The sequence below is a fragment of the Pelobates fuscus genome, chromosome 4, assembly GCF_036172605.1.
Source record: "Pelobates fuscus isolate aPelFus1 chromosome 4, aPelFus1.pri, whole genome shotgun sequence".
Classification (NCBI taxonomy): domain Eukaryota; kingdom Metazoa; phylum Chordata; class Amphibia; order Anura; family Pelobatidae; genus Pelobates; species Pelobates fuscus.
Window position 1 is genome coordinate 47,146,934 of NC_086320.1, and position 22,919 is coordinate 47,169,852.

Sequence of the window (22,919 nt, forward strand, 5' to 3'; positions counted from 1 at the left end):
TATGTGGCAACCATTCAACCTTTGTCTCCTAAATTAGAAGTAAGGTCGTATCATAAATGTTTCCCTTGTTCTGTAAATATATTTCTTGTGAATACAAGACAACATGGATCTAAGATTTGATACTGTGGGCTATTGAGAAGGTAATTTGGGGATTTAACTCCCCTTTGGTATTTATTTACTAAACTATTGTCACAAGTTACATTTTGGTTTCCAATGTTATTATAATTCGGTGTTTGGTGAATAAAGCCATTTGTGCTGAATGCAGAGCATCTCATACATCCATTTGTGTTGGACAAACAGAAAGGACAGACTTCATATATGAACAATTGGCCACCAAATATTTACAAAACCCAAGACATAAACAAGAGAAAGTAATAACTTGGACCACAGCCACCTGTTATGCTACAAATTGATTTTTACTAAACACCTACAGTGCTTTGTTGTAGGTTGTGTTTAAAGGGAAACTCCAGTGCCAGGAAAACAATCTGTTTTCCTGGCACTGGAGGGTCCCTCTCCCTCCCACCCACCAATCCCCAGTTACTGAAGGGGTGAAAACCCCTTCAGTCACTTACCTGAGGCAGCGGTGATGTCCCTCGCCGCTGTCTCCTCCTCTGCGCCGCTCCTCACTGTGCTTCCGTCGGCCGGTGGGCGAGACTGATCCTGCGCATTACGTCTCCCCATAGGAAAGCATTGAAAACGAATTTCAATGCTTTCCTATGGGGATTTGAGCGATGCTGGAGGTCCTCACACAGCGTGAGGACATCCAGAGACGCTCTAGCACAGGTTTCCTGTGCTATAGAGCAGGAAGTTCCCTCTAGTGGCTGTCTAATAGACAGCCACTAGAGGTGGAGTTAACCCTGCAAGGTAATTATTGCAGTTTATAAAAAACTGCAATAATTACACTTGCAGGGTTAGGAGTAGTGGGAGTTGGCACCCAGACCACTCCAGTGAGCAGAAGTGGTCTGGGTGCCTGGGGTGTCCCTTTAAAGTAAGAAAATGGGAATAACAACTCTCAATGCTTCTTTACTACATTTTGGGTATTGTGAAACCAGTCCTTCTATTTATGTTGTATATTGAGAAGTAATGTTTTCATTTATGTTGTCTGTTTGCAGTCCATACATTCATACTGTTTTTTTATTTAGTAATGTTTGCTTTTTCGTTTCTTTTGGGTTTTATCAGGTTATTCCACCATTTGTGCTAGATGATGTGAGGCTAGTCTTCCTCTTTTTGTTTTGTATTGTAAGGTTTGACCTTCCCATTACATTAGATAATATTTAGTTAGTCCAATATGTTTCATGTTTTAAGAATAGCATGTCCATTGTATTCTTGTTGTAAGGATGGTCCAATCCCTATGTGTTGCATGATGTTAAGGTAGTCTTTTCATGTGTTGTGTTATGTAGAAGTGGCCCTTTCGTGAGTGTTGTGTTAAGTGGAGGTAGCCCTATCCTGTATGTTGTGTTATGTGACATAGCTCTTTCATGTGCCTTATGTTACATAAAGGTAGCCCTTCCTGTATGCAGTGTTATGTGGGGGGTAGCCCTTCCTGTATGCAGTGTTATGTGGGGGGTAGCCCTTCCTGTATGTAGTGTTATGTGGGGTTAGCCCTTTCTGTGTGGTGTGGTGTGTTATGTGACATAGCTCTTTCATGTGCCTTATGTTACATGAAGGTAGCCCTTCCTGTATGTAGTGTTATGTGGAGGTAGCCCTTTCTGTGTGTTGTGTTATGTGACACATCTCTTTCTTGTGCTTTGTGTTACATGAACGTAGCACTTTCCTGTGTGTTGTTTGAGGGTAGCCTTCCATTTTTACTGCATGTTATTTAGTCCTTACTTTCATGTTCGGTGGCTACTTATTATGTATATGTTGTTATGATATTTTTTCTCATTCAGGTAGGTATTGCAAGGTTAGTAATTCCCTTTGTTTTGATAATATGAAGTTATCCTTTTCCAATCTGATTGTTGTGTTGTAAGGTCATTTTTGCTGGTGTTTGGTGTTACGAGATAGGTTAGTTAGTTCTTTGTTCAATGAACTCAACAAATACTTCCATAATCTAAGTGAAGAACTGGTTCAAAAGCAATGGGATACTCTTTCTATGTTTATACTCATTTTCTGTTATAGCAATTAGTGTTAAATAATACAGTAATCTTCAATAGTTATTGCAAAGGGTTTCTTGGAGATTGACTCAAGAAGGAAGAAAAGGATGAATTGTTTTATTAAATGCAATCGTTAAGCATTATCTAGGCGACGGGGAACATATCATCCTCTTTCATGGACAAATAATAGACTTTTCTATAGTGTCATTACTGGACTGACAGCTCAGATAATAACCAACCACTGGTAAAAATCATGCTTTTGACAGCTTTTTTCCTCCTTTTCTGTGTCTGAATTTGCTATATTCTGTGTGTATCACTTTGCAGTGTTTAGGTGATAGGTCTGATGCTGATATCACCTCCATTTAGCATATAAATAGAATTTAGCACATCTTAGCCACTGAGATCCATCTGAAAATGTGCAATCACACACATCAGAAAACAATTTTAAATTTGCAAATATCATGTAAGTAGATGTAAGAAAAAGTGTTGCTCTGTTACTTTAGAGCAGACTTTTTTTCAACCTTGTTAACCTTTCTTGCACAAGACTTGTACCCAACAACATGTTATACAAAAGCCTGGCACCCAAAGGGTTGATATCCCTCTTTTATTACATAATGGTCTGTATTCAGTGATCCCAGTTTGTAAGAAAAGCTGAAATGAAAATAAAATGCTAGCACATTGTTTATTCATGGTTTTTCTCCTAGCATGTCTTAACAGCTAAAGTAAACCTTGTGAAATCATCAGAACTCTGAGCTAGCTTTATGTTGCAAAGAAGGAAAAAAAAAAAATACACCATGATAATGTTTCCTCTGATACATTGTACATTTTGTTTTACAGTTGGTGTCGTTCACATTACATCTGACTGGACATACCATAGCCTAGCTCTCCAAATAGACATAACTATATTATACACCTGCTGGTTTAAATTGAGCTCCCGTCTATGACCTGACACAGACACCTTATTTAATGCGCCCTCTGGGTCATACTTGGCTAATGCAGGTGTGTAGGGGACGGTAGGTTGTTTATCCAGTTAGCAAGTTTCTATAAACATTGACACTTTATTCTCCTGTCATTATTTTCACATGGACGAGTTCTCTCTGTTACCTGGCACTCGAATGGTTAATTAAAACTCCCCTCTTGCATACCCTACCAGCAACGTAGTTATGCAAATATTCGCTCTGGATGGACTACCTGGAATTGCATTGTTGGAGTGCAGAACATAAAACGCCCATCCACAAACCTGTACATTAGTTTAATCCAATTGGTTTGAATGTGGCTTGGATGCAGTTGCTGTCAGTGCTGGGTCCCTGGAGATTACCATACAGCTTGTTACAGCTCTGCCTGATCATCCCCAGCTCTGTGCGCTGTCCGCTCTGCTGGTGCTGAAAGCTAAGCTACCTAATGCCATATTAATGCGAGGGCACATACCGGGGCTTACACGCTGCTTCCACATCACACACGGTTCCTCTCGCAGAACTTTCCACCGCTTATAACCCAGCTCAGGGGTGAGTGCAAACCCTAAAAGGGGTAAAAGTAAAACCATCCTGAAAAAAAGGACTGATCTTGGAGAAAAGATGTTTTCGAGCCCAGGTAACACAATTCTTCACTGCATAGAACTAACAGGCTCCTAACCAAGATTCCTTCATTGTTTACTGCTGGGGGCATTAGAAGATTGCGCCCCAATGCTTCCACATCTGTTCTGCTCGGAGATCCCAGATCCCCTGGATGAGGCCAACCTCAAGCTCCCACCACCCAGTGGCAGCAGTAACATGAGGATCCCGGTATCCTTCACCTCGTGCGACAAGCAGAGTGAGAGGGATTCGGACTCTGCCCTCTCTTTAGACTCCAGTGTCTTCTGCAGTGACCACCCGGCTGCCCCTAAGGACCATTTTACCATCAACGTCGGGGGGAGTAGGTTTGTGGTTTCCCAGCAGACTCTGTCCAGCCACCCTGAGACTCGCCTGGGAAGATTAGCCATCTCAGGGGGAGAGGAGGTTTACGATCTCTGTGATGATGCCAACTTGTTGGATAACGAATATTTCTTTGATCGCAGCTCCCAAATGTTTGAGTACATCATGAACTACTACAAGACTGGGCGACTGCATGTCATGGATCAACTGTGTGCCGTGTCCTTCCTCCAAGAAATCGAGTACTGGGGAATAGATGAATTGAGTATAGATAATTGCTGCAGGGACAGATATTTCAGGAAGAAGCTGAAAAGTGAAAGTCTTGACATAAAAAAAGACGAAGAGGAGGTAGAGTCTGAAGAGGAGGACTTCTCTGGAGTCATCTTCCAAAGCCTCAGGCAGAAGCTCTGGGACGTCCTGGAGAAACCTGGTTCCTCTGTAGCAGCCAAGACATTTGGTACCCTCTCTATGACCTTTGTAGTTGTGTCAATAGCAAACATGGTGCTTATATCATCTGAGATTAACACCATAGATCAGCCTCTGTTGAATGTTTTGGAATATATCTGCATTACCTGGTTTACTGTGGAGCTTGTTTTGAGGTTTCTTTGTGTAAAGGACAAGTGTGGTTTCTTAATCAGCGTTGTGAACATTATAGACTTTTTAGCAATAATACCTTTTTATATCACCCTCATAGTGGAAACGTGGTATGGGGAAAACACAGAGCTGGAAAATGTTGGACGGATTGTACAAATTCTAAGGCTTCTGAGGTCTTTGAGAATGCTGAAACTGGGCAGACACTCAACAGGTAATGTATTAGATCAACCCAAAGCTCCTATGGAAATGTACTGTATCAGTATAAATCAGAAAAATATCTTCTGTGCTGTGATCTTCACCATACATTTCACAGGATATGGATTTCATGCTGAGAATTTATATAACTCAAACAGAATACATTAGGGAGTTGCTATTTGTACATTCTCTGCATGTGTCTAGTGCAGTGTCAGGAATAGAACTTGGGGAATCTCTACAGTTATTAGCATTATTAACTGATTTATAGACAGACAGCATTCAATTGCTTGAGTTTCACAAAATACATGTAGCATAACAGCACACATTCCATGTTCCAAACTCCAAATATATTTAGTTGTCAGAAACACAAACTAAATGTTAGTAGTTTAGTGTTTACTCTTTGAACAAAATATCAGATGAGGTTGTTTTTTTCCAAAATATTTGATTTTGCTGAGTGTTTTGTAGCTCACAGGCTCTCAAAGTAACATTGTGTTATATAAACTGAAAAAGTCATTTTTTGTTCAAACCATAAACCCATTCTTTTGTGCTGTTGATCTAAAAGAAGGGGAAAATACACTTGTAGCCATTGCCAATTATGCCACAAAAAAAAAAAAAAAAAAACTCTTGACTTCATAATGGCAATCAGATTTCTCCTGGGACCAACAACCTGTTTATATGCATATCAATTATATCCTTGGTAGTTCCTCAATTCTACTGGCACCTGTGTGATCAAATTCATAATGCAAACAATGTGGTTTTTTTTTTTTGCAAGTCGGTAGGGCTCTAGGCTCATATGTAATAATATACGCATGTTACAAAAGATAGATATAATGCTCTTTGAAACACAGATGACTACTGTTTTAGGTTATGTAGCACTGTAGCCATAGGCGTGCGCAGCCTATTGTATAAGGGTGTGCACCCTAAAGCAGAAACACACACGCCGCGTATATATATTGTGATAAAGCGAAGGCAGAGAGGCCTTTTAACCCCAGGGGAAGTACGTGTAGTTTGTGTGTTGCACAACACAAAGCTAGGTTTAGTTATGGGACCCTGGGGTGGAGCATTTGGAGAGAAGGGTGGGCCAATGCTCCACTCCACATTTCAGTGGTTTTCCTGGGAGACATAGATCCAGGCCAGGGTTTTTTGGACTGTCTCCAACCCACTGCTCAGCTGCAGATAATCAGCTGTAGCAGTGGGAATAAACCCCTCCCTGCTAGGCAGGTAAAAGGGGGGATTGCTGGCTTCCTCCCAGGAAGCAGGTAGGAGAGAGGCTGTTCTCTTCAGAGAGAAAGTCAAGGAGACTAGGCACTGGGAGTGCAGAAAGGGAAGCAGTTAAGGCTGGCTTGGAGCACTGGGAGTGCAAAAGGTAAGCATTCAAGGCTGGCTTGGAGCACTGGGAGTGCAGAAAGTGAAGCAGTCAAGGCTGGCTTGGAGCACTGGGAGTGCTGAGAGCAGACAAAGAACTAGGTTGGTGAAACCAATAATTTTATTATAGTTTAACCCCTGAGAGATAGGGAATCTGAAGTGAGTTAGTGCTCAGACGAGCTAGGTTTTTGTTTAAAGGGGAAACCTGTTATATTTATGTTTTAGTTGTGTTGCTGTGTGGACTTGCCAATAAAGTTGCCTGGATTATATGAAAACCAAAGGACTGTGCCTGTTGTTTACCCTAGAGGACCGTGCTATCTACAAACAAGGATTACTATATATATATATACATACACACACACTGCTGTGTGTGTAGGTGGTGTGTGTGGGGGCGCTGTGTGTGTGGGCACGCTGTGTGTGTGTGAAGGTGCTGTGTGTAAGGTTGCTGTTAGTGTGTGCTTTTTGTGTATGTGTGAGGGTGCTGTGTGTGTGTAAGGGTGCTGTTAGTGTGTGCTGTGTGTGTGTAAGGGTTCTGTGTGTGTGTAAGGGTGCCGTTAGTGTGTGTATGTGTAAGGTTGCTGTTAGTGTGTGCTGTGTGTGTGAGGGTGATGTGTGTAAGGGTGCTGTTAGTGTTTGCTGTGTGTGTGTGAGGGTGCTGTGTGTAAGGGTGCTGTTAGTGTGTGCTGTGTGTGTAAGGGTGTTGTGAGGGTGCTGTTAGTGTGAGTGTGTGTGTGTGTAAGGGTGATGTATGTGTGTGCTGTATAATGTGGGGGTGTGGGGGCCGTTTAGTTAATATCCCCCCTCCGTTCTTACCTTATGTAGGACCGTGATCCTGCCTTCCCTGGTGGTCCAGTGGAGAGTGAACTCTAGCCCCCTGTGGGGCTAGAGTTCACTCTCGCAAGATTTGAGTGTTGCCACAGTAATCGCGGCAACGTTCCAACCGCGCAAGAGGAACCCGGCGGAGCTTCAGGCAAGAGCTCCCCGGGTCCTCTCCTGCCTCCCTCCCTGCCTGTGGGTTGGTGAGGGAGATCTTTGACACGCACATAGCGTGTGTCGCGGGGATAAGGGTGTGCCTAGGCACACCCTGCACACCCCGTGTGCACGCCTATGACTGTAGCCATATGCAAGCATCACATTTACATGTGATGGTATTTTTGGAGTCTAAATTCTTAAACACACCAACAGTTTTCTCAAAGATATTCAAATGAAGCTTTTAAGCTTTCATGAGGCATGTATTGAAGTTGTGTATCATTCCGGTGTACTTTCCAAGATTATATGTGGCAACTAAAAAATACTGGACATTCCCCATATTGATTACCCTGGGTTCTCTACTTTTGCAAATGGTATGCCATCATGGGGGTAATTCTCATTTCTGGGCTGTGATACGGTCTTAAAGGCAACATTACTAATCTGATACATTTCAATTTGTATAAAATGAAAAATGTAACATGCTATGTTTGACCCTGTAACTTTCGAAAACACCATAAAACCTGTACATACTGTTTTACTCATATGACATTGCTGAATACAAATATGTGCATTTTATTGCCATAAAAGATAACAGTATTATGACATTCACAGTTAAAATTCTAAGCAGAACTAAAAAAAAAAAAAATAACAAAATGTCTTACTTTCCCACATTTGTTTTACATTTTATTCATATTAAATTATGTTTCTTATATAAATATTTGATGTAAAATGAAATTCCTGTTTCACCTGAATAAAATGGTATATAATAAGTGTTGGTGAGTGTAATATGAAAGAGCTGAACTATGGTTGAACAGGCATATAGCGCAAATTCCAGGTTTTATTAATGCTTTGAAAGTACAAGGAGTGGAGCAGCGCCTAAAGTGTCCTTAAAAAATATATATAAAAGCAGGGAGATAAAGAAAAAAAAATGGAAAATAAATAGTGTGGTATTTCACTGTCCAAATAAATAGAATAAAACAAAAGAAATACACTCACAATTTCCTGGAGCTAAAATTGTAGCTCCAACTTGAACGCATGGGTGTAACAATCCCCACCTATGGATATAGTGGGGTTCTTAGTGGTTGCAGTCACTCAAATGGTGGAAACATAAGCAGCTCTGTGGATATGGGCTAAGGATATTATAGTGTAGTGCCCACTTGTAAGTATAGATGATGGTATTTGATGGAGAAGATGTGGACTGCTCTATTCCTAGGGCTTGGGTGGTACAATCCCCACCACAGATTCCCTGCTTTTATATATATTTTTTAAGGACACTTTAGGCGCTGCACCACTCCTAGTACTTTCATCTATTTGTGGACAGGATGAAAGACCCCGGCTCCGGTGATTTAGCTGTCGTTTGGACTGTTCCAGTTATTGCGCTTAGCGCTGAATACCCTTTACTTGTTTTGTTTGTTTATGTTTTGTTTTGATCAGAATGTGTACAATTGCCTCTGTGATTAAGGGGTTAAGGCAAAAGAAATTCTCTAATAAGACAGAGAGGGGTATTTTTTTTTTTAAATCCCTACATACTTATTAACTCTTAATAGGAAGCACATGGGATGGTCTGCAGCACTGTAACATGGCTGTGTAATACAAATGGTAAATACAAATACATAAAAATAAGTCCTGTGCTCAAAATCCCACTACTCCAGGGTGGCAGCAATGATGATATTATACTTCAGACCAAATACATACACAAAAAAACAAAGAAAAAAGTTACCTGCGCACTATTCTAAATTCCTGTGCAAGGAAAAAGAAAATCTCTAATAAACCAGATAGGGGTATATTTTTTTGTTTAGTGAATTCCCTTGATCTTGGTCTGACCTTAAATTTTGTGTATTTCTCTGTTCCCTGACTTTGACTAGTCTCTGATCACTCTTTGCTTGCATCTTACCAACGTTTCCCTTTGTATGCTAATCCTGGTCATTCTGAGGATTGGTAAAACATTTTTTTTATTGAAACAGTTTGTCCTAGGTTTGTGTCCTGAAACTTTAGGAAACCTATATTATCTGGACAAATCATTTTATTGGCTTAATTAAGAGAACCAATGAGTTTATCTGGGGAATATCCATATGTCTTTTTTTAACAGTTTTGTGTAAATTGTAGGCTTTGAAAAATAGGTAGACTAACAGTCTTTTTTTCAGTGTGGTGTTGGACTATTTAGCAGTCTGTTCGGGGAGCTTTTTTGCACCTTAATTTTTGGCACAGTACGGACACATCGGAACTGATATTTCCTCATTCAATGTCCTCTGTAAACAGTAGTACAATAATGCATGATTGATATGTTAAAACAACTCTGTCACCAAATTGTAAGTTGTTACTTTGTGAAGTCTCCTTAGAAGCTTGTCATTGAGGTTACCATAAATCAGTCACTGTCTAAGTGTCTACTTCAGTGTGTTGATCAATAAGTTCTACTTCAGAACTATTTTATGGCAGTGCAACATTGGTTCAAAGACTAGAGCTGGCACTGAAGATCGTGATTGTGATGCACAGCTTTTTTTATACTAGAATTGTTAAATGTTGTGTTTCATGGTGTACAGATATGCTTTCTTGTTTACATTGTATACATTTGTCTCACTGTAATGTTTAAAGTTATTTGTTTTTCTGTTTGAGTCCATCTATATTTTGGACTTACCGTATATACTCGAGTATAAGCCGAGTTTTTCAGCACTTTTTTTGTGCTGAAAAACCCCAACTCGGCTTATACTCGAGTCAGAGTCTGTATTATGGCAATTTGCATTGCCATAATACAGACTGGGGGGCTGTGGGGGCTGTCAGAGCGGTACTTACCTGTCCTGCAGCTCCTGTCAGCTCCCTTCTCCTCCGCGCCGTCCGTTCAGCACCTCGGTCAGCTCCCAGTGTAAATCTCGCGAGAGCCGCGGCTCTCGCGAGACTTACACTGTGAGCTGACAGGGGAGCTGACCGGACGGCGCGGAGGAGAAGGGAGCTGACAGGAGCTGCAGAACAGGTAAGTAAGAGCTCTGCCAGCACCCCTCTCCCCCCCACTGAGCTACCAATGACACTGGACCACCAGGGATGGAGCCCCCATGCCTGCCATGTATCAAGCAGGGAGGGGGGACGAAAAATACATAAATAATAATAAAATAACAATAAAAAAAAATAATAATATTAAAAACAAAAATGTAAAATAATAATTAATAAAATTAATAATACAACAATAATCAAAATGCCCACCCCCACCAACACATACACAAACACACACTGCATCACACACACACACTGCATTATTATACACACACTGCATTCATACACACACACACTGCATTCATACACACACACACACTGCATTCATACACACACACTGCAGTCACACACACACTGCAGTCACACACACACTGCACTCACACACACACTGCACTCACACACACACTGCACTCATACACACTGCATTCATACACACACACTGCATTCATACACACACACTGCACTCATACACACACACTGCACTCATACAAACACACTGCACTCATACAAACACACTGCATTCATACACACACTGCACTCATACACACAAACTGCATTCATATACACACACTGCATTTATACACACACACTGCACTCACACACACTGCACTCACACACACTGCATTCATACACGCACTGCATTCATACACACACACACACTGCATTCATACACACACACACACACACTGCATTCATACACACAACATGCACACACACTGCACTCATACACACTGCACTCACACACACTGCACTCATACACACACACACTGCACTCACACACACACACACTGCACTCATTATATACACACACTGTAAATAGATATTCAATTAATGTAATTTTTTTTAGGATCTAATTTTATTTAGAAATTTACCAGTAGCTGCTGCATTTCCCACCCTAGTCTTATACTCGAGTCAATAAGTTTTCCCAGTTTTTTGGGGTAAAATTAGGGGCCTCGGCTTATATTCGGGTCGGCTTATACTCGAGTATATACGGTACTCTCCTAATTTTTCTCTCTAAATCTTTTTTTTCTGTCTTTTATATAACGCTTTCATTTGGGGGAAGTCCTAACTTAAGCGTGGCCATCACAGCTAATTGCTGTGCATGTGCATTAGGGCCCCCTCCAGGAGCGGAGGCAGAGCCTGTACCAGCGCCTAGGGATATTGGTGCGGGAAACAGATAAGTGACAGAAGAGGCTTTTGACCCCTTTTGCATCATTGGGGATGGGGGGAGAGGAGAACAAGGTAGGGGGCACTATAAGAAGCTATAATGCTAGGAAAACAACTTTATTTTACTGGCACTATAATTTCCCTTTAAGTTAAAACTATTTTCTTTCAATTTTATATGATACTTAGTAAGCATAACTAAGTCTGCCCTGTTCTATACATGTAGAAAACATATTGGGCTGGTCGTGGCAGCAGACCTTATTCATTAGCATTCAGTATAAATCACCCTAAGATTTATTTAAAATCATGGGTTTTGTTAATTGTAGTTTTTGCTCTGGGGATGATCCTGCTGGCAGAATGCATATTAACCATTTTGTTAAAATGTTCTTTGTTCAAAGCGGAACTGTTACTGTCTGGGGACTTTGCATAATCTGCAAAGACTCTCGATGATGACATCACCGCTGGGTGACCGGTGGCCAGGTGGACAGGCAATGGTAAGATTTACCTACATGATAGGATTAGGGTTCACAGGGTTAGCTTGACTGCCAGGAATCACATTACCCCTTGAACAGTCTCTCTCGATCCTGGGTCACAGTTATCTGTTGTACATACACACGTAGTTCTCTCCTAAACCTTTCTCTCCCCACCTCTTTCTTTCCCAGCTACTTTCCTTTCTCCCTTTTTTTCTGTTGTGAGTGGTTGCCTGCAGTTGTAACAAACCTGCCCCTTGATGGTGGTCTACGATGGCGCCGGTGTTTCAACATGCACCAATACAGCTCTGGTCAAATAATGTCAGGGGACTTAATATCCCTGAGAAATGCTCATAATAGCTCCGGACCCTTCTGGTCAGTCCAAGCCTTGGTTGCATTTCTTCAGGAAACACACTTCAAAGGCACCAATGCTCCTACACTCAGGAACAATCGCTACCTGTTAGGATTTTTTGCAAATGATACTGATGACAAACGTTCGGGAGTGGCGATCTTGTCACACAAGCAGACCCACAGGGGAGGTATCTCTTCCTTAAGGTGACAATAGATGACCACACATACACATTTGCATGCCTCTGTGGTCCTAATCAGAGGCAACATGTCTTTTTGATGAGAATGCTATCCCTCCTGGAGAGATTCCATGAAGGAATTCACTCTTCTAGTGAAGTTAGCTCTGTTCCTCAATACTGTATCCAAGCAGCCCGACAATCCCTGTGGAGACTTGGCTTGGTGGACTGCTGGATGGTGCTTCACTCAGACGACAGGGATTTATCTTTCTATTCGGCGGTACACAAGCAGTACAGCTGCATAGACTATATCTTAAAAGCTCAAGAATACTTGCCCCTACTATTGCGGGAAGACATAGGAATCCAGGGGGGCTCAGACCACTCACTGAACACAGTTCTTATGCACTCTCCGCTACACAAACCATAAGAACGTCAGTGGAAGCTAAATGAAAATTTACTGATAGAGGTAGAAGACATAGAGCTCGTGAAACAAGAATTGACTGTATCGGAAGTGCACAAATGCATCATTAGGGGACACTACATTAGGGTTTGCACACAGCCAGCACAAGAAGGACCACTCCAAACACATGACCGCCCTGATCAAACAGATAGCAGATCTAAAGTCTCCACACAAAGGGTCGCTGGTGGACAGTACGTACTTACAACTGACTGAAGTATGAAGGCAACTACAAGACCTACTGTCCCAAAGCCTATTGCACACACTGCGGAGATCCTCCAGTTTTTTTTTTTATGAACATTCTAATAAACATTGGAGACTCTTGGTGCATTAGTTGAGGGAGTAGTAGTGGTCACACCATATTCATTAAATTTGAACCCAAAGACTGGGCGAAACGAGGGTCGCAGACGGGATCTTAATAACATTTCAGAACTATTACTCTAAATTATATGACCTGGCCCAATACTGTTGCGGTGTTGCCTCTCACCAGCATCTTTGCCTTATAGCCGATTTCCTAGACCAAAATGTTTCCCAATAGTTAACACCGGAAGTGACTAAAGAACTTAAACAGTCGCTGACTATTGAAGAGCTGCAAGCAGCCCTCAAACTTTCAAAGACAAACCAAGCACCAGGACCGGGCATCTTACCCTTAATATATTTGCGCACATTTCATGAGATTCTGCTCCCGAGGCTCCTAAAAGGGCTCAACTCTATTCACTCTGGGGGGCCAGTTCCCAATAGATTCCTTAGCATGCGTTAGTCACAGTTATCCCCAAGGGAGACCCGTCTGACTGCGCTAGTTACCGGCCCATGTCTCTCCTCAATTCAGACTTAAAGCTGTTCACTAAGGCTCTGGCTCTGCGGATCTCGCCTGTCCTACTTGATCCGGTCCATATGGACCAGGTGGGATTTTTCCCAGGCAGGGAGGGTCAGGACAACACCATCAGAGCCCTTAATATCATCCATGTAGCCCTGTCCACTGGCAGAGAAATGCTCATCTCCACCGACGCTGAAAAGGCATTTGACCGGGTGAACTGGCTCTACCTTCCGGCCATGCTACAACATATGGGCCTTGGTCTGCACTTGAGTTTATGGGTGCAGTCCCTCTAAATGACACCAATGGCCTGCATCAGGATTAACTGCACACTCACAGCTCCATTTGCTGTCCAGAATGGTACACGACAGGGGTGTCTTCTGTCCCCTCTCCTGTTTGCCCTCTCTCTGGAACCATTTTTGGAGGTGGTCAGACAGGACGGGGGTATTACTGAGTTCACCCTGGGTCGCAGGGAGCATTGCTTAGCGGTGTATGCTGATGACATGTTCTTCTTCCTTGAACAGCTGGTGCTCTCACTCCCCAATCTCTTGCACGTGTTCAGGAGGTTTAATCTGATTTCTAATCTGAAACTCAACATGGATAAGTCAGAAGTACTTCATCTCTCAATTACCCCTGAGTCTTCAGCTCACTTGCGCTCACATTACACTTTCACTTGGTGTGACAGTAAACTCAGATACTTAGGCAACTGGCTCCCTAAAGACTCACGCAGCTATACCAGCTTAATTTTCTCCGGCTTCTCAGTGCCCTGCATAACCGATTTACAGCACTGGACATCGCAATACATATCCTGATTTGACTGCATTAACGTGGTCAAAATGAATGTTTTGCTACGACTCTTATGTTTGTTTCAGACTGTGCCGGTAACTATCCCAAAAGCGTTCTTCAGATCCATTGCAACAGTGATTCAGCAGTTTGTATGGAATGTGTGACTCCCTTGCAAATGGAGGACCTTACTAGAGCAGCCTAAATGCTCGGGCAGAGCAGGGCTCCCCTCCATCATTACATACTATCGCGCTGCACATTTGCACAAACTGGTGGATTAACATGCACACACCACTAAGAAGCAATGGGTAGAGATAGAGATCATCTTATCATCACTGTTTGTGCCCCTTTGGACTTAGAACAGGAACAATTTGAACTTTCAAAGCAGCACTTCAAACTCCCGAATCCATTCAAAAGTGCCATTCGACCATGTGGCGGTGGCCATCTTAAGCCGCGAGTACAATGAGCGGTGTTTAGTTGTCGAGTTCATGGAACTCAAATCGGACAAGCAATGGCGCGAACACTGCTAAACTCTTACCTTCCATGGAGGTTCGGCTATTCGAACGGGAGTCGAACGGCGTTCGGTAAGAATAAACTCACGAACAAGAGACATACTCTGACTTTATCCATGAATGACTACATTTGGTATTTTGAACGATATTTTGAATCCTTGTTATTTCAAATCCTGTTTTGGGCATGGGACCATGCGTGCAGTATGTCAAAATGTGACTTCCAGGAAATTCCTGAAGCCCTGAACTGATCTGGGTGATTTTTGAATATGTTGGTCACCCAGATCAGGACTATCAGGGGATGTGACATTTGTGGGGATATCATGTGTTTTTGGGATACTTTTGGACTTTTGGGATTTTGTAAAATGTGTGTTTTTTCTGCCTGGAGATAATTGGGTTAATGCAGTATCTAACTCTAAAAGGAGAGAGGAGGGATTGTATGTTTGTTATGGGAGTGTCGTGCATTTAATCACTGTTCTTATTGGTCTGTGTCTTTGTGTTGGAGTCCCCAACAAGGTCCATGTGGACGTACCCCTTTCATGGGGATTGTCATATAAGGCCAAGGGTGGCACCATTAAAATCTATTCCAGCTTGCACTCCAAAACTGTGTGTCGTTCTGTTATTGGAGGGAAAGGAGATTTACTTCTGTGTCTGCTGTTCCAGCTTGCAGGAGATTCAATGGGGAAAGTCCTTGTAAGTACTAGAGCTTCCAGGACTGAGTGTCGTCCAGTGCCCAGGGGTGTGTAGAGCTAATTCCCCATTCGGCTCCAGGAAGGAGCGGTTCCAGGGCCCCAGTCAAGCCACGACGACTGTGGACAGAAGTGCTGCGGTTTGTCCTCTGTTCCAGCTAGGAAGCGGTCCTTTGGCGGAGGTACCCAGTCAGGGTACAGGGAGCTCTGTTACACAAAGGTGCACAACCACCCACCTTAAACCTATAGTGGACTTTTTCCCGGATGGCCAGCCGCCTACCTTGAATCAATTTTGCTACAACCAAATCACTTATCGATACAGGGCAGAGGACAGATACATAGAGCCATGACCCAGTTTAAACACCTCTGCACTACACGAGAACACCTCTTGCCGGGTATCTCGGCCTTCTATGCCATGCTGATATCAAGTGACTGTGACATACCACTGGGATGCATGAGAAGATGGGAAAGGGAAACTGGGGTCACACTTACAGTACAGGAATGGGACAAAATTTCAGGACTTAAGCTACAAATGGCTGAAATTCTGGTACAGGACACCAAATGTCATTCACCGCATGCATGCTGAGCAGCAGCAAAGTCCCTAATCCCGTTGCTTTGGAAACAAGTGGGAGCACCCACCTTTCAGCAACGAGTGGTCAAAGTAGAGGAGATATACTCCATGGAGGCACTAAGAGCAAACCATTGGGGCCGCTCCGAAAGATGTGTTCAGACATGGGCACCCTGGCTAGTCTATGTTGCCAAGAATATTGCAGGTATGCAGGGAGGTACATGGGGAGGCTCTGCACATGCAAACCAAAGCAATGGTCCCAGCGCAGGCTCATTGCACCCAAACGCTGACCCACATTAGGGATTCCTCAATACCTCAGGGGGGGAAGAGACACCCTATCCTGACAAGTTAGCAGACTACGAATATATTGGGAACACCTGTTTGGGGGCGGCCAGGATGTTTGAGTCCCTCCCTTTTTTTTCTCTCATCTCTCCCTCACTCAATCACTACCCATCTTCCCCCACCCACTTCGCTACCAATTCAACATCCCACCTATTATCCTACCTGCCTCTATATCAGTTTATCAAAGTTAATTCTGTTCAGACCACGATAACTAGCACCTGCATCCTAATTGCCTAGATGACAACCGGGCGACACTACATGGCTTAAACAAACTAGCGCTCAGACTGGTCCTGACTTAGACTAGCCCCCTCCACATCTGAGACAAAAGATGCCACCCCAATGAACTGAATTAATAGCATTGGCTATGTGAACAGATAGGGTTTATAGTTGGTGGAGCCAATAAGAATGATGCTTCGAAACACCTGTAACACCACGCTCATGCAATCGATGCTTGTTAATACTGTCTATACAACTTTATCTTCTTTACTGTGATCTAAACGTAAATGATGAAGAAAGATTGTCAAAAAAATATATATATATATTTACGTACCTGATTCTGTCCATCGTGGAGGCTGCCATTCTCTTCTGGTCAGAGCCAATGTCAATAAATACAGCATTGTGGCCTACGGAGGTTCCTCCATAGATATAGCAATAGCCAATTTCCCTGCAGGCATCACAAGTGATGACTGGGTGATTGGCACTTCTTGATTTTAACTTTATGAAATACTCCTTTTGCAGCAGGAGGGGTTAACAGTGCTGCTTTAAACTAAACATTTGTCTGGCATATGGTTGTAGTGCAGGGGTACCCAAAATGTAGATCCCCAGGTGTTTTCAAACTACAGCTTCCAGGATGCCTTGTCATTATAAAGACATTCTAAAGGCGTGAAAATCATCATGGGATTTGTAGTTTGAAAACATATGGGGATCTACCTTCTGGACACCCCTGTTGTAGTTTATGCTTTTCACTTGGGACATAGCATGTTATGTATTGCGTCATATAAATATCACAATATTTGTAGTGCTGTTCACTTGGTAGATCTAAATTTAGTACTGGAGTTAATTATTCTATAGTTAGCGTTGTCAGCTTTTGGTAGACAATTCTCAATTTCCAATCTGGAATAATCTCATGGGGAATAAACAGATTTAAGTTATACACAAGTACCAATTACCAGCTGCAGTTACAAGTTTATTTAGCGAGGATTAGATAATGGCTTTATATTATACATTTTAATTTAAACATTCTGTAATCTTTAAGCATTAGTCTAATTTAGTTCAGTTTGAGATCAGAATCTTCCCTGATAATTAATTGTTTTCATAAGAAATAGTTTCCTTTGTAAAATGGAAATGTTGACTTACAACAGAGATTTTGATGTGCTGCCATTAGTATATTTTAAGACATTTGAATTTGGCAAGAGTATAATATAGCATGATTGAAATGTGTATTTTACATCCGTTCCTAACACTTCAGCAACTGTCAATTTCTGTGCCAAATTCAATGAAAATTAAATGCAGAATGTATTTGCCAACACAATACTTAAATCACTCTCTAGCTAGCTAGATGTTCTAAAATGTTTCTTGACCATGAGTCCATTCCCTATTCCATTTACAATAAAACTTCAAAGGTGTTTAATTTCTATTGTGGCAGGTGCTTTGAAGCCTATCATCACTAAATACAGCTGTGATATCACGCTGCATCATGGGGTGATGTGGTTTCAAATGAGCATTGCATTTAAATCTCCATTGTAGCTTTGAATCTCATGTCTGCTTCATGACAGATGTGCTAAAGTCTGATAAGACCTTGATTAAACATCACCAGTTATTTCCTTTTTAGCTTCTATATAATGAACAAACTATCTCATTTCATAAAATCAAATCAAATACATTTATACAAGATTATATTTTCCCATTATTGTTATCAGCTAGATTAATGTAATCATTAACGTGAAAACTATTTTTTGTGTGATGGTGTGAATATAATTATAAAAAAAAGTGTATTTTATAATAGTAGCAGTTGATGTTAGTGAAATCGACGCAATATTAAAACTTAAAACCATCATCACCAAATGTATTGGGTGATGATGGTTTTAGGATTGATTAGGTTTTTAAGGGTCACCAAATGTATTTGTTCTCCTGCCATTTCATTTTACTCAAACCTATATTTGTTGTGGTTCTCTCTCTCTCTCTCTCTCTCTCTCTCTATATATATATATATATATATATATAGAGAGAGAGAGAGAGAGAGAGAGAACCACAACAAATATATGGCATATATATATATGGAGAGAACCACAACAAATATATGGCATATATATATGCCAGCTTCCTCTCTTTCCTTCCTTCATGATCCATTATGCCCTTTCTTCCTTTGACACATTGTTTGTGATTCTTCCCTCTCTTTTCTTCCAGAACCATGAAAGCTCTTTCCGATCCCATCCTAATCTATTCTCTGTCCCTCACTACCTTTTCAACCATTAGACCTCTATCTTCTCGGCATACTTTAGCCTTCACGTCTTATTTACCTCTTCTCAGCTATTTTACCACAAGATCCTCTCTCTACTTAGCCATTGTAAATCTTGTCCTTCAGTAGAAATCAAATATTTTCCCTCTCCCTTCATCCCTACTTCCATTCCAAGACTTCAAATTTAAAGTTATATAAAGGAATACAAAAATTAAAATGTATAATGCATATTTACATAGCTTAATGGAACACTTTTCATAACCTCTTTCCTCTTCCTTTCTTTTCCTCTGCCAGCATTAGGTCTCTTTTTCTCCCATATCATCCAACTCATACCACTCCATCAAGCACCAGCAATCAAAAAACACCGAAAATGAACTAGAGGAGAGACGCACAGAGTGATTGGAGAATACAGACACACAAATGGGCTGGAGGGAAGTGAGAGTCACACAGAGGGGACTGAGAGAGAAAGATACGTATAGAGGAGCTGGGGATGGTGAGAAAGACACACAAAAAGAAAACTGGGGGTAAGATACACAAAAATTAGCTGGGGAGAGACACACAGATGGTCTGGAGAAAGTGGCTGGAGGGAGAGACACACAGAGGGGCTAGGGAACTGGGAAATAGACACACAGAGGAGTTGGGGAAGGGGAGTAAGTGAAGTGGGGAAGAGACACAAAAATGGGCTGGAGAGAAGTGGAGAAGAGACACAAAAATGGGCTGGGGAGAAGTAAGAGACACACAAAAGGGCTGAAAGAAGTAAAAGACACACATAGGGGGGAATAATATATTACATAAAAAGGGGGAGTAAGACACAAAATGTGATATAAAACATTAAAGGGGTAAACAATTCAAAATGGGGTTAATAGACACACGGGTGAAAAGGCATTTTTTGTGGGGTTGGGGGCCAACAAAATGCCTCTGTAACCAAAACGTTTTGCACTGGACCTGTTAAGATCCCTTTTTTTGGCCACTCTATCACCATTTTCAGTGGATTTAGGGGGTGGCTTATTGAATGATTTGGGAACTGAATCACTGACCTGATCTCCAGTTTGCTGGCACAGTAATGTAGTTATATGCAATGGTGATAACTGTTTCTAAAACACAAAATAAAGTTCAAAGGTGTTGCCAACCCCACTTAGCTCACTCCATCAAAGTATCAGACATGTGCAGTTTCTTATGTTTCTACTGTAACTCAATAAATATGTCAACCATTGCCTGAAAGTCCCTTCTGACCAATAATACAGGCCAATCCAAAAATTAAATGTACTAATTCTAAGCAAACTTTACATTGCATACAAATAAAAAGACCATACGAGATATTGGCCCAGCTAGTTAGCTGTCTTTCCAGAACTAGCTTCAGGTTACTAGTGTCCCAGATGTATATTCATCTGTCTTTGTTCTTCATACACTACAGTTGTATACATGTACATGTGTGCATGTATATATCCCAGTTTTGGATAAAGTAGAGTTTGCTCAGACTTTAACAGGAAACAATGTTACTATTGCTAGTTATTGACACAGACCCAACTCATGCCATCGTTGGCTACTGCAGTGATTATTAGCTGCTGTTGATGGAAGATTGTACATCTCAAAGGTTTCCCAGGTGTCTTCAACACTTATACATCTGTGTAGTTCAGTCATCATTTTCAATAAACTATAAGCCAATAAACTATAAACCAATCATAGTTTGTATAAAAAAATATTTCTCAGAACACCTAGGATTTTATTGTATCCAAAAAGGAGTTATGCAAATTGATTGGCTCAAACTAATCATATATGCAGGAACATATATAAGTATTTTTTTTTCTGTCCTAGACCTAGATGAGATAAAGACTTGAATTGTTGTCAATTCATAAACTCTTAAACCTTAGGCATTTTCTTTGTATAGCTAGTTCAGCAAGGTTATTAACAGTCTCCTTGTGCAGCACATCCAAATTAATCACTTCTTTTACCCATATGGTCTCCTACCAGAGTTGTAGGAGACTCTGAATGAGCACAGGACAAAAATAGTAGATGACTGTAATGGCCTTACCTGCTGTGCTGTGCACTGACATGAATAAAATAGATTTATCTAAAACACTAATATTTTATATTAATTCATAACAATAAGCAGAACTCCAAGCCAAGGTGCATTAAATATAGATTATATGTAAAGTAAATGCTTGTAGAGCTTTCTATTTTCTATAAAGGTAATTTATTTCCTACACTTAATTTAAAATACTTTATGTCAATGTTGAATTAAATTTATATATATATATATATATATATATATATATATATATATATAGAAAAGGTATAGATTGGGCACTCACCCTTAAATGGCTGTAGCTGGTTCTTGCCTTTGGTGCTACCTGCGTCCAAAATATATAATCAAAGAATAATCGGAGCACTCAAAAAGGACTTGAATTTAATTTAACCCACAAAAGCGGGTAGTGATAGATAGAATTAATGTAGAGCATAAATATATCAAGTAATATTTTAAAGAAAAAAATTACATTATACAATATTATCTAATAAGTAACAATGGTCGTAAATGTCGCTGATCACAAGATTAAATATCCATATCTGGAGAGTATGGATATTTAATCTTGTGATCAGCGACATTTACGACCATTGTTACTTATTAGATAATATTGTATAATGTACATTTTTTCTTTAAAATATTACTTGATATATTTATGCTCTACATTAATTCTATCTATCACTACCCGCTTTTGTGGTATGTTCTTGAAACCTTTGCCGAACAGATTGCTTATATTTTTTGTTTTTTTGTCACATTTTCACTTGTTCACACAAGTCACTTTTTTCACAGCTAGATTATTTACCTTTTTCGGCATTCGTCTCATTGTGACATTAATTCAACATACGAGAAATCCTCCGTTTGAATATGTTTCCATATTCATTTGTTTTTAATCATCACTTTATGATCTCTCTTAGGGATCTCTTAACTCCTTTGAGCCATATGTCTTTATGCACGGGTTCTCCGGTATGTACACTATCCACACACAGAGTTTACACTCCATTGCTTAGCAACCACGTTGTAACTTTCACGGAGTTTACACTCCATCTCTTAGCAACCATGACGCACGCACGGACGCACGTCCCATGAGTCACGTGAGGTGGTGGAACACTTCCGGGTCCGGGTAGCCGCACACACGAGATTGGTGAGTTGTCAATTAGTATTTTGTATTTAAACTCTGTCATTTCACACATTGTTTGATCTTGAAAAAGACCCTAAGGGGTCGAAACGTCGATTTGAAGATTTGATGTAATTGTTTGCCACATTAAAACACAGAAAAAGAAGTCCTTTTTGAGTGCTCCGATTATTCTTTGATTATATATATATATATATATATATATATATATATATATATATATATATATATAAATTATATGGACAAAACTATTGGAGTAAACCTCTTGATTATTGAATTCAGGTGTTTCAATCAGACCCATTGCCAAATGTGTATAAAACCAAGCACCTAGCCATGCAATCTGCATCTACAAAAAAAATGGATAATTCTGAAGGGTTCATTAAATTCAAGCGTGATTCTGTGATAGAATGCAGCCAAGGCGCATTAAATATAGATTATATGTAAAGTAAATGCTTGTAGAGATTTCTATTTTCTATAAAGGTAATTTATTTCCTACACTTAATTTAAAATACTTAATTTAAAATACTTTAAATTAAGTGTAGGAAATAACAGGCCAGTAACAGGCACTAGCAAGTACAGTAGGTATTTCACACCAAGAAGAGGCTCCACCTGTAATCCTGGTCTATTTGGTCTAATTTTATTCTATAAATTGCTCAGCAGTGACTTATGAGTTATGCATTAGAGCCCCATGCAGCAATTTCAATCTTATTTATGGGTAGACTACTGAAAAAGCTGACCGCAACCATAGACTGTTATCAGTGAGGGTTTTTTTTTTTTATTATTATTGTGTTTGGTAAGTTGGTAAATTAGCATGCATTCTGATTACAAGATCATAAAGTGCAACATGGTTACAGAAGCATCGAATACAATACAGAAAG

General features: G+C 40.7%; 1 protein-coding gene across 1 annotated transcript in view; it reads left to right on the forward strand.

The window, feature by feature from the left end:
• Positions 1-3,539: 3,539 nt before the first annotated feature.
• KCNV1 (potassium voltage-gated channel modifier subfamily V member 1) overlaps positions 3,540-22,919 on the forward strand; it is a 55,705-nt gene continuing 36,325 nt past the window's right edge. Inside the window, exon 1 of the mRNA XM_063451133.1 lies at positions 3,540-4,805. Coding sequence (XP_063307203.1) covers positions 3,776-4,805 — 1,030 coding nt within the window. The 5' untranslated portion in view covers positions 3,540-3,775. The remainder of the gene's footprint in view (positions 4,806-22,919) is intronic.